We start from the raw sequence: 11754 nt of genomic DNA, 5'->3' as shown, positions 1-11754 counted from the left end.
ATACTATTATCTGCCTCAAAGATGACCTTGATATGGCCAGAAATATGAAGCTCTTGCTGTACCTTTTTGAATCATTGTCAGGGTTAAAAATTAACTTTGACAAAAGTGAAATAATTATGATCAATGGTGATGAGAGTACACACACCCAGTATGCAGACCTCTTTAATTGCCAGCTGGGCATGTTCCCCATCAAGTACCTTGGGGTCCCTGTTGGGCCTAGCAGATTACATGTGAAAGATTGGGAGCCTCTGGTAGAAAAAAATGCAAAAAAACTCTCCACTTGGAAAGGAAGTTCCTTGTCCATGGCTTGAAGGGTGACTCTGATCAACTCAAGTTTATCTAGTACCTCCATCTACCACATGTCAATGTATCTACTGCCAAAAATAGTTGCTGACACACTAGATAAACAGAGGAGGACTTTCCTCTGGAGTGGCAATGCTTTGAAAAAGAAGTATCACTTGGTTAGGTGGGAGACCATATGCAAAAGCAAAAAGAAAGGTGGTTTGGGTATCAAGAATATTAGAAAGATGAATGTGAGCCTCCTCTGCAAATGGTGGTGGAAACTAGAGAATGAGGATGGACTATGGCTGAGCATTGCGAAGGCCAAATATATGAGTAACAACCAGCTGATTGGGTCAGTCAAGCATAGAGTCGATGACTCTCCTATCTGGTCTGACCTTCTTAAAATTCGACCTGTTTATTTGAAGGGTAGATCAACAAAAGTAAGAAATGGGAAATCTACTCTGTTCTGGGAAGAACCCTGGCTGAAAAGCAAACCATTTTGTGTCTTGTATCCTGTGCTGTACGATTTATGTACAGATAAGGGTATCTCGGTGCATCAATTTATCCTAAAACATGCTCAGCTGCATTTTTCAAGATGGTTACCAGTCACATTGTTTGGTCCCTGGGTTAGCCTGATCGATGAAGTTTACTCCTACCCCTTTGAGAATGAGGAAGACAAAATATCGTGGAAAATGCATAAGAGTGGGGGTTTTTCAACAAGATCTGTTTATGACCTGATGACCTCTGGGGACACTAGCCATCCATTCTCCCATATTTGGAAAGCTAGAATCCCCCACAGAATCAAAATCTTTATGTGGCTATATGAGAACAAAGCTATCCTAACCAAAGAAAACTTGTTCAGCAAAAATTGGCAGGGGGATCCCTCCTGCTACTTCTGTCCGAATGATGAAAACATGGATCACCTCTTCTTTACATGCCCTATTTCCAAGGTTATCTGGGGGATGATTGCCATCACCCTGGGGGCTAACAACATCCCTGAAAACTTGGATCAATATAAGATCTGGATTGAGCATTGGCTACCAGGTGGCCGACCAGTGTTAGAAGCTCAATTTTTACTCTCATTGAGCTGAGAGGATGACATTGGAGAATGGGGCAATTTTCTGGGGTTTTTTCTCATGCACAAACACACAGCCATGCTCTCCACGGGAAAGGAGGTTACACATTTATACACAGCTGCAGGGCAGCTAAGGCATATACCAAGGACTAGTCTAAGATGCTATCCTAACTGCTAACTGAAAGCTGGTCCAAGATGCTGTCCTCTAGGGGCAGCAAAACCAGTCCAAGATGCTGTCCTCTAGGGGCAGCAAACACACACACTACGTGCTGCAGCTGTGAAAGATGCTGCAGCCCCACAAGGACAAGGTACAGAGACTTATCCCTTCATTCTCCCCCTAAGTCTTGTGCATCGTCTTGTGGAAGGGTTGGACCATCCCGGTCCTGGAGCAAAGCTCAAGGAACTTGATCCTCCCAAGGGGCTTGGTGAGCAGGTACGCAAGCTGGTCCTTGGTGTTGATGTAGCTCGCCTTGATGCTCCCGTCCTCCAAGCAGCCTCGGATGAAGTGGTACCTCACCCGGATGTGCTTGCTCCGTTCATGGAAAAATGGGGTTCTTCGCTAGGGCCAAAGCGGACTTGCTGTCCACCCTGAGCTCCACTGCTTCAGTGTCTCTGCCGAGAAGATCACCAAGCAGTCGAGCGAGACAGAGCGCCTGAGTCGAAGCGATGGAGGCCGCTATGTACTCAGCCTCGCAGCTGGACAGAGCCACCACCTGCTGCTTGACCAGCTGCTGCTTGACCGACTGCTGGTGTTGATGTCGCCGGCGTGGTCGCTGTCGCTGTACCCGACGAAGTGTGCCACCCCAGGGCACCTCGGGTAGTGGAGACCGTGGTCGAGAGTCCCCGCAACGTAGCGGATGATCCTCTTCATAGCCAGCTGGTGCTCCGTCGTCGGTCGCTGCATGAACCGACTAACGTAGCCGACGGAGAACGCCAAGTCCGGCCGTCACGGAGAACAACCATCCTCTTCACAGCCAGCTGGTGAGGTAGCGAAGGCTCCCCACAAGGCACCGGTACTGGGTAGCATCCACCTCCTCCGCCGTGCTGTCACGGCTCAGCTTCAGCCTTTCCTCCATCGGAGTGAGAGCTGGGTTGCAATCGGTGAGCCCAGCTAGCTCAACGACGCGCTTGGTGTAGGCAGTCTGTCAAAGCGTGATCCCGGAGTCGTCCTGGTGCACCTCGATCCCCAGGTAGAAGGAGAGAGGCCCCAGGTCGCTCATCTGGAAGGTGTCCTTCATCTCTTCCTTGAACGCCTCCACCTCCGTATCCTTGGTGTCGGTGATCACCAAGTCGTCGACGTAGACACCCACCAGCAGGGCATTTGCTCCATTGCCCCGCCGGTAGATGGCCGCCTCGTGCGGGCTTTGCTCGAAGCCCATCCCCTTGAGCGTGGAATCCAACTTTGCATTCCATGCCCGTGGTGCCTGCCGCAAGCCATAGAGGGCCTGGCGCAGGCGTAGCACCTTGCCCTCCTTGCCGAGAATCGTGAATCCCGGTGGCTGGTGCACAGACCTCCTCCTTCAAGTCGCCGTTAAGAAACGCCGACTTGACGTCCATGTGATGGACGCGCCAGCTCTCCTGGGCAGCCAGCGCAAGGAGGAGTCGCACGGACTCCATTCGTGCCACGGGAGCGAAGGCATCGTCGAAGTCGACTCCCTCCTGCTGCACGAAGCCTCGTGCCACCAGGCGAGCCTTGTGCTTGACGACGGTGCCGGCTTCATCCCTCTTCAGCTTGAACACCCACTTAAGGGTGATCGTGCGGTGACCACGAGGGAGATCAGCAAGCTCCCAAGTGCGGTTCTTCTCAACCGCGTCCATCTCCGACTGCATCGCGGCACGCCATGCCGCGTGTCCCTCGGCCTCTGCGAAAGACCGAGGCTCGCCGTCGTCGCACGCGAGATGCAACTGCGCCTCCAGGTCATGAGGCACCAGTCCCGACACCGGCTGATCGCCGAGAAGGTCCTCCATCATACGGTATCGCAACGGCTCGCCGTCGTGGTACGCATCGACGCGCTCCTCGTCGTGAGAGAGCGGAGTAGCGAACTCCACCGGGCTGTGCTTAGCACGAGCAGGTGTCGGAGTAGACGTGCCCGGAGGAGTGGCTGTCGGTACTGGAGTGTGTGGCGTCGCCGGCTGTGGTGGTGCAGGCGAGGAACTCGTCGCAGCCGGAGTCGCGGCTGGAGAGTGTGGTGCTGCCGGTGTAGCGGGAGCCAGAGTCGGTGGAGGCTCGGGGACTCGGGTAGGCACGCTCGGCGAAGAGGAGCTGCCTACTCCCCCAGCTCCCTCGAAGTGGACATACTCGACGGTGAAGTCGTCGTATGTTGGAGTCGAGCCGTCGTCCACCGCCTTGTCCCACGCCCATCCTCGCCCTTCGTCGAACACAATGTCGTGCGCCGTGCGCACACCCTTTGTCTCCGGGTCGAGGATGCGGTAGGCCTTCGAGCCCTCCGCGTAGCCGATGAACACTCCCGGAGTGCTCCTGTCGTCGAGCTTGCCGATGTGGCCAAGCTCCTTGGCGAACGCGAGGCAGCTGAAGAGCCTCAGGTGGGAGACTGCCGGCTTGCGCCCGTGCCAAGCCTCGTACGGCGTCATGTCGTTGAGCGCCTGGGTGGGCGAGCGGTTGAGGATGTAGACGGCCATCACCACCGCCTCTCCCCAGTACAAAGCCGGCACCCCCCTCTGCTTGAGGAGGGCCCGAGCCATCCCCACAATCGTCTGGTTGTGCCGCTCGATGACGCCGTTCTGCTGCGGGCTGTACGGTGCAGAGTAGTGGCACTGGATGCCCTCATCCGCGCAGTACGCCGCGAACTCGGCCGCCGTGAACTCGCCGCCGTTGTCGGTGCGCAGCACGCGCAACTTGCGGCTGCTCTCCGCCTCCGCAGCAGCCTGCGCACACCTGATGGCGTCCGCAGCCTCTCCCTTGCTGCCGAGGATCATCACCCACATGTAGCGGGAGATATCGTCGATGAGCAGCAGGAAGTAGCGCCGTCCTCCTGGTGTGACCGGTGTCACCGGGCCACACAAGTCCCCGTGTACGAGCTCGAGCCGCTCCCTGGCTCGGAAGCTCGCCTGCTGGGGGAAGGAGTGTCGCGTCTGCTTCATCAGCACGCAGACATCGCAGAGCTGCTCCATGTGGTCGAGGCTCAGGAGGCCACGCACCCTCTCCTTGGCGCTGAGCCGCTTCAGGGCCTCAAAGTGGAGGTGCCCAAAGCGCTCGTGCCACTGTCATGCCTCGTCGTCCCTGCGAGCTGCAAGACAAAGAGGCTGGGCCACCCCGACATCGAGGATGTAGAGGCGGTTCTTCCCTCGAACCACCCTGGCGAGGAGCTGGCGACGGTGGTCCCAGATGCAGAGGACCCCGCTGTCGATCACCACGCGTTAGCCGCTCTCATCGAGCTGCCGGGATGTAGTCGCGCCGGGATGTAGTAGACTTCGGTGAGCATCCGGTGCTCTCCGGACTTGCCGGTGAAGATCACGGAGCCCACGCCGTTGATCTCCACGGCGGAGGAGTTCCCGAACCTGACGGAGCCACCAACATCGACGTCTAGGTCAGAGAAGAACTCCCGCCGCCCGGTCATGTGGTGCGTGGCGCTGGAGTCGAGGTACCAGCCGTCGACCCTGTCATCGTCAGAGCCATTGCCGAGGAGGACTCGGGCGCGCGGCTCATCGAGGTGGAGTAGAGCGGTGGCAGGCGGTGCCGCCGGACGCGGCTCCATGTCCCCATGGAGTAGGAACAGAGCCGGCTCGTCATCCGGCTGGGCCTCCGCGACGTGGGCTCGGCCCCCACGGCTCCGCTGTGGGCAGTCCCTGGCCCAATGGCCGGGCCTGCCATAGTTGTGGCAGGCGTCGTCTCGTGCCACCTTGGGCCTATCGGCGGCGCCGTCCTGAGCATCTCCCCGGGCGCCACCCTCGGCGCGCCCTCGTACCCCGGCTTGGGCACCTCCGCGCCCCTTTCGCGGCTTGCCGCGCTTGCGGCCACCAGTCGAGGAAGAGGGCTCCCCCTATTCCTGTCACCGCGCTGAGCCTCCCACTGCTCCTGAGTGAGGTGGAGCTTCCCACCGATGGAGATGCCTCCCGAGGGAGGCTATGGCTCATCGCTGTCGATGACCTTGAGGCGACCTATCGCCTCCTCGATCGTCATGGTGGAGAGGTCCAGCAGAGACTCGATCGAGCGAGCGATCTGCCTGTACCTCTCGAGGACGCAGCGAAAGAGCTTCTCGACAGCTCTCTCCTTGTCGTAGGTCTCGTCGCCGAACTGCACCATCTTCTGCAGCAGAGTGTTGAGCCGGAGGGCGAAATCATCAACATCCTCACCTGGCTTGAAGGCCAGGTTCTCCCACTCCTTGCGAAGTGCATGCAGAGTGGTCTTGCGGGCGCGGTCGCTGCCGATGCGTGCCGCAGCGAAGGAGTCCCAGGCCTCCTTGGCAGTTTGCTTCTTGGAAAGCGTGAACTGCATCTCGGGCGGGGCTGCTGCGATGAGAGCATCCAGCGCCCGTCGATCCTCATCGTAGACAACATCACCGTACCAGACTGCCTCCCATATATGCCGCACCTGGAGCTTCACCTCCATGACTGCGGCCCACTCGACGTAGTTGGTCTTGGTGAGGGTGGGCCACCCACCACCGGGACCGACGTCCTTGACCACCGCCTGGAGGCCGTGGTAGCCGGGGGCGCCGCCGCGTGCTCCCCAGCCAGGAGCGCCACCGCCGCCCAGCGCGCCGCCTCTAGGGCTGCCGCCACCGGCCAGGGGCGCGGCTGCCAGCCTGCGCGCCGCCAGGGGCCCCGCACACGTGCCCATCCGCGCCGCCGCCACAGGGCGCGCCCGGCGTCCAGGCCGCCGCCGCCGTGGGGGTGGGCTGCTGCCCACCGCGCAGTCCGCTCCCGCGCCCTCTCCCTCGCCAACTCCTTAAGGTCCCTGTCGGCGATGGTGTCGCCGGCGATGGAGCCGCTGAGGCTGCCACGCAAGGTCTCAACCACGACCTCCGCCGCACGTGCCGCATCTTCCGCCGCCTCTGCTTCTACCTCCGCCCTGGCCGCCGCCAGCTCTGCTGCAGCCAGCCTGGCCGCCCTCGCCGCTGCTGCAGCGGCTTGTGCCGTCGCTCGCCTGCGCTCCTCTGCCACGGCAAGCTCGGCGTCTGGCTGACGCCGTGCGCTCGGGGCGACCGAGCGCTGAGACGGTACGTCGGACATGGCGCACCTCAAAGGGGCTGCTGCGTGGAGAAGACGCAGCCTCAGACGAGCTGCTGCTTGTCTGCTCGTGTGAGGAAGGAGGAGCAGAGGGTGCAGCAGGTGCTGCTGCGCTAGCTGCTGCTGCTGGTGGCTGAACTGCTGCTTGGGAGGGAGAAGAGCAGGAGATGTCTAACCTACAGAAAAGTACGGCTCTGATACCAGTTGTTAGAAGCTCAATTTTTACTCTCATTGAGCTAAGAGGATGACAGTGGAGAATGGGGCAATTTTTTGGGGTTTTTTCTCATGCACAAACACACAGCCATGCTCTCCACGGGAGAGGAGGTTACACATTTATACACAGTTGCAGGGCAGCTAAGGCATATGCCAAGGACTAGTCTAAGATGCTACCCTAACTGCTAACTGAAAGCTGGTCCAAGATGCTGTCCTCTAGGGGCAGCAAAACCAGTCCAAGATGCTGTCCTCTAGGGGCAGCAAACACATACACTACGTGCTGCAGCTGTGAAAGATGCTGCAGCCCCACTACGCAATCCTGTTGATATTTTGTTGTATGCTTGTGCTCTAATGACATATTGGGCAGGTCTGTATGGAGCCGATATGCAGGGCAGGATCGTGGAGGGTGTGATGGTCCTCATCGCATGTGCTCACAAGGTGTTGGCTCAACAGAATCGCCCATCCCCTGTTCTACTGCTGGAAGGCCCAGAGAAACCCCAGGAGTCCGAGGAAGAAGCTTCTGACAACGGAGCTTGAGATTTCCCTCCATGTGAAGGGGCTCGTTTCAGCTTCTGTTGACTGTGTTCTCGATGTTACTTGATACTATGTATCCCTAAAACTGTCTTAGAACTCCTAGGCGTTGGGTGATCGGTAGCAGGGGAGCTGTTAAGGGTCTGAAAGTCATTCTCTTGCATGCCCCCTCCTCCTCAAACTTGTATCGCCCCCCCCCCCCCCCCCGCTCTTTTCCTCTCCTCCCTACCCGTGTGAGATGATGTACTGACTTGAATTTCCGTTCGTGAATGGAAATGGGGCTATCCTCGTATCAAAAAAAAAATATTATTGTCGTGTTTAAAGCTCAATTTCCTTGTTTGTGAATATTTTCCATGCTATTGCCACTTTCCATTGCTTGTTCTTCATGCCATGCATGTTATCTATGAATAGAGTTTAGATCATTAGATATGAGAGGTCTAATTGCATCATCTTTTTTATAATAAGATGAACTCACACATATTTCAATCCTTTTTCACTGTATGACAAATAAATGGGACTGGCAGAGATACATGGGTGTCTGATGCTACTAGATTAGTTAGGAATTTTGATTTTATTTGTGTAATATTTATTTTTCTAAGGTGGACAGATGCGTAATGAAGAGCATATGGAAATATAATATTTTCTTTTTAGGTGAAGGAGTTACTGTCTTTCATCTTCAAGTAAAATATACCATGTGCAAAATGATCATTCATAAACCACGTGACCACTGTGCTGGTATTAGCAGATTTGTAGATTATTGCTTTGCTTATATTTTCTGATTAACATCTCAGATTGCAGCATATATTTTTCAAAAATGGTTGACGTTTTGCCAAAATGGATGCAACTGATGCAAAGAAAGTTTGCTATTGAGCCCTGGCAATAAAAAGTTAGATTTCAAAGTTACTGTCAAAATCAAAGATTCCATTGTTGGTTGCTGCAAAGAAAAATGAAATATTTTCTTTCATCATGATGTCTGCACTACTATGTATATCATATATGAGCTGCCATCTGATTCAACTACAAAAGCTAGGTTGTGTTGTGCTCAATACTGTCATGCTATGAACAAAGATGGAGCCTAGAGCTATGCCATGATTTTTATTCATATAGTGATATTTGCATTCTAAGCTATACTATGTTCCCTGACTTATAAGGTTTAAGGTTTGTATGGTCTTGTTCTTCTTTGATGTTTAATTTCCTCCTTTTCTTTTACATGACAGGGCATTCTTGAAGCAATGGCCTTCATGGTTATATGCCTTTCACTGGCTTCATTAGACTATGGAAGATATTGTAAGTTTCTATTTCTGCTTGATTCTCTTTCAGTACCTGGGTCAATAATTGATTAACATAATCATCTGCCTGGTTGCCTTGGCATTGAGAGCGATGGGGATGCTATTACAGTGAGAAGGTGCTCTCTAACTAAAACTCCCATTGCGTTTAATATATTATTTTATCTTTATTGTCTCACTTTGTTGGTTTCTTGATGAATTACAGTTTACATGGAAATAATGCTGTATGTTCTCTGCTTATTACTGGTTGCTGTAGCCTCTAGCCTGGAATTATATTTTGGAGTACACATCCATACATCTATATGCTATTAGTATTTATATATCTACATTAGTAAATTGCAGATGAAAAATGCTTAGCTCCTAAAAGTTTTCAGTATTTGTCAAATTAATGCATTGCTTGAAATTAGAATATGTTCCTCCTGTCTATTGTAATTAAGACACTCAAGCAAAGTGCTACAACCTTCTGTTCCATGAAGACACCATAATTTCTGTTCACTAGGAACTAACTATTTCTTTCTATTGTCGTGATAAGTCATTCACTCTTTAGTTTCCTAGTTATTCTTCAGTTTCCCAGTCTCCCAAGCATGAAAACAAATGGGTGGATAACCTTTTTTATAAAATAGTATATCTTAGAGCTAGGAAAATAAACCATTGCCTAACAGATTCTTTCTTGATCAGTATGTGCTTAGAATTTCATATTATTGTAGACATCTTAGTAACTGTTTTTTTGTTCAGTATAGCTATCTGAATTCTCAATTTTGATTTGGTTCCCGCTTTTCTGTAATTGTATCAAGTGCCTTTACCCAAAGAACATAAAAAAGTCCTACCATTTCCGTTCTCATGTGCTTGGATAACTTGGAGGCAGTGTGTCGGTGCAAATGTGTGAGTTTCTTGCTTAATTCGGGAGCCGGTATCTTTTAAGAATCACCCTAAACTAGCTTGTAATATTGAGCAACTTGATGAAAGATATAAAATATGCTCTTAAGTAGGAATCTAACTGGAGAGTTTCTTGCTTATAAGTGCTCTGCTGGTGAACCAGAAACAATATACATAGTTAGTGATGCCATTTGTGAAATGCAATTAGGTAAAGCTCAGTTCAAACTTTACCTAATTTTGTTAGGTACCATTTGACTAATTGAAACTGAAGCCATATTATTTAGTTTTGTGAGGCCTCCAATCGCATATAGCTAAGGCTTGAATTGATATAACTTTAGTTCAATGTAATCATAGAGCTGGGTATATGATTTTTAAATATACCACTGGTTTGTATGCGTGTTTTAAAAATTTACACATGGTGAAACTTGGAGGTAACTCACGTTTCAGCTTTCCTGGAGGGGAGTCCCGTCCTAACATAATCGACCAAGGAGTACTATTTGATATGAGAACAAGAATAGAAATTGAGATGTGCTTGCCTAAAAATGTCACCATGAATCAGTGACCAGAGCTATGTTCTAGGTTTGTTTCTAATCCCTTACTCCATGTTGGATGTGTATAGAGAAATTTTTGATCTATTTATTCTCTCTTTAACAGATGCAAATCAATTGTGTAGGCCTATTTTTCTTGTCATGTAGGTCAGGGACAACCCGGTTGGCTCACACGCTCTATCTCCATATCAAAATTTGCCTATCTCACAAAGACCAGCAAACTGAACAAGTGCTAGAATTTGAGGAAGCAAAGAAGCAACAAAATAGCTTTATAATTCAAATTGTAAACTAAAGCTCTATTCGAATTGTATGCAAAGAAGTGAACAGAGGAAAAGCATGTGTACTCTGCGGCTCCGATTGCTAGCTCGATGAGTTTATCTGAAGATATTGGGGAAGATGTGCAGGCAATGGGATTGATAGGGAGCTTCGAGCACCAATATGTTGTATCCTTGGGCACGTGGATGCTGGAAAGACAAAGCTGCTTGATTGCATCTGGTGAAGCAATGTTCAGGGTGGAGAGGCTGGGGGAATCACTCAGCAGATTGGTGCCACCTACTTACCAGTTAAGAATATCAGGGAGAGATCCTCCCTGAAAGCTCAGGTCACCATCAAAGTTCCCGGTTTGCTTGTAATTAACACCCCTGGCCACCAGTCATTCAGTAACATGCGCTTGAGGGGATCAAGTTTGTGTGACATTGTTGTAGTGGTTGTTGATATTACGCGTGGGCTTGAAAAGCAGATGATTGAGTCCCTTGATCTTTTGAAACACCGCAATGTGAGGTTTATTGTTGCCTTGAACAAGGTTGCGGTATGTGTTTTTTAAATTATATTACAGTACAATTACAATTTATTTTATTTTAATCATCACGAATTGTGAATTAAGTATTTCATTATTATTCAGTATGTAATATAGAATATACAATTTTATTTTATTCATTATTCAGTATTTCATTATCACGAACTTATTGTTTTATGTCAATTAATCATCACAAATGTACAATTGATATGTTGTTATTGCAGGCGGTTTGTAATTACCGACGTAGCCCTAGGCATCGTGTCAAACATGGTACCGTGGAATGATCAAAAAATTTTGATGACTGGCCGCATAGTGGAGTTTCATTTTCGGAATGTGAAGTGGTACTTTTATTTTGCTGCTTATATTAACAAATATTACTCCCTCCATCCCAAAATAATTGCAACTATAGAGTTCAAAATTTATCCCAAAAAAATGCTAATTTTGAGCTACCTACCACAAAAGACAAGGCAATTTCCGAAACATTCTCACAAAAGACAAGTAACACCTCATTCACTCATCACAAAAGACAAGTGGTATTTTTGTAATTTTACACGTAGCGTTGGTTTGCGTGCTCGGTCCTAGAAATGCATTTATTTTGGGATGGAGGGAGTACATAACACATTACCCTGTGTCATTGTACTGATATCTAGATTTTATAGGTTATGGTTCCTTTCCATTCTTGCAGAAGGTTCGGAATCATATCATTGCACATGAAGGACAAATTTATAGCCATTATTGACCCAACTCCACTCCTTGAATGAGCTGCCAGAACTGGCCCATACTATAACTATCTTCCTATAATTCAGAAAATTGCAAAAGCATTTGGTCGTGGTATGGAAATGGTAAACCCTGCTTGGAATGAGGATGTATATGATTAGCCTCAAATATACCCAGGAGTTGTACCAAAAACATTTGACTGGTAACTTTAGATGTGAATATATGGATTTTGTATACATTATT

The 11754-nt window shown here is 50.3% G+C and overlaps 1 protein-coding gene and 1 long non-coding RNA gene across 2 annotated transcripts; one reads left to right on the top strand and one right to left on the bottom strand.

Moving 5' to 3' along the window:
• Nucleotides 1–2346: 2346 nt before the first annotated feature.
• On the bottom strand, nucleotides 2347–3082 carry LOC120655677 (uncharacterized mitochondrial protein AtMg00810-like). The gene has a single exon (XM_039933622.1). The coding sequence runs from the start codon at nucleotides 2734–2736 to the stop codon at nucleotides 2503–2505; it is 234 nt and encodes a 77-aa protein (XP_039789556.1). The 5' UTR covers nucleotides 2737–3082; the 3' UTR covers nucleotides 2347–2502.
• Nucleotides 3083–7491: 4409 nt separating this feature from the next.
• LOC120655678 lies at nucleotides 7492–10865 on the top strand. The gene is made up of 2 exons (XR_005667691.1): nucleotides 7492–10029; nucleotides 10105–10865. It is a non-coding gene; the product is annotated as an uncharacterized LOC120655678 (long non-coding RNA).
• Nucleotides 10866–11754: the final 889 nt, after the last annotated feature.

Source organism: Panicum virgatum, chromosome 1N (assembly GCF_016808335.1).
Source record: "Panicum virgatum strain AP13 chromosome 1N, P.virgatum_v5, whole genome shotgun sequence".
NCBI classification, from domain to species: Eukaryota; Viridiplantae; Streptophyta; class Magnoliopsida; order Poales; family Poaceae; genus Panicum; species Panicum virgatum.
Note: the sequence above shows the minus strand (reverse complement) of the source record. Positions and strands in the feature narration are given on the sequence as shown.

What these genes read in the sequence shown, in the direction of transcription:
- LOC120655677 (XM_039933622.1), bottom strand. Translation starts at nt 2,736, where the DNA reads ATGGGCTTCGAGCAAAGCCCGCACGAGGCGGCCATCTACCGGCGGGGC.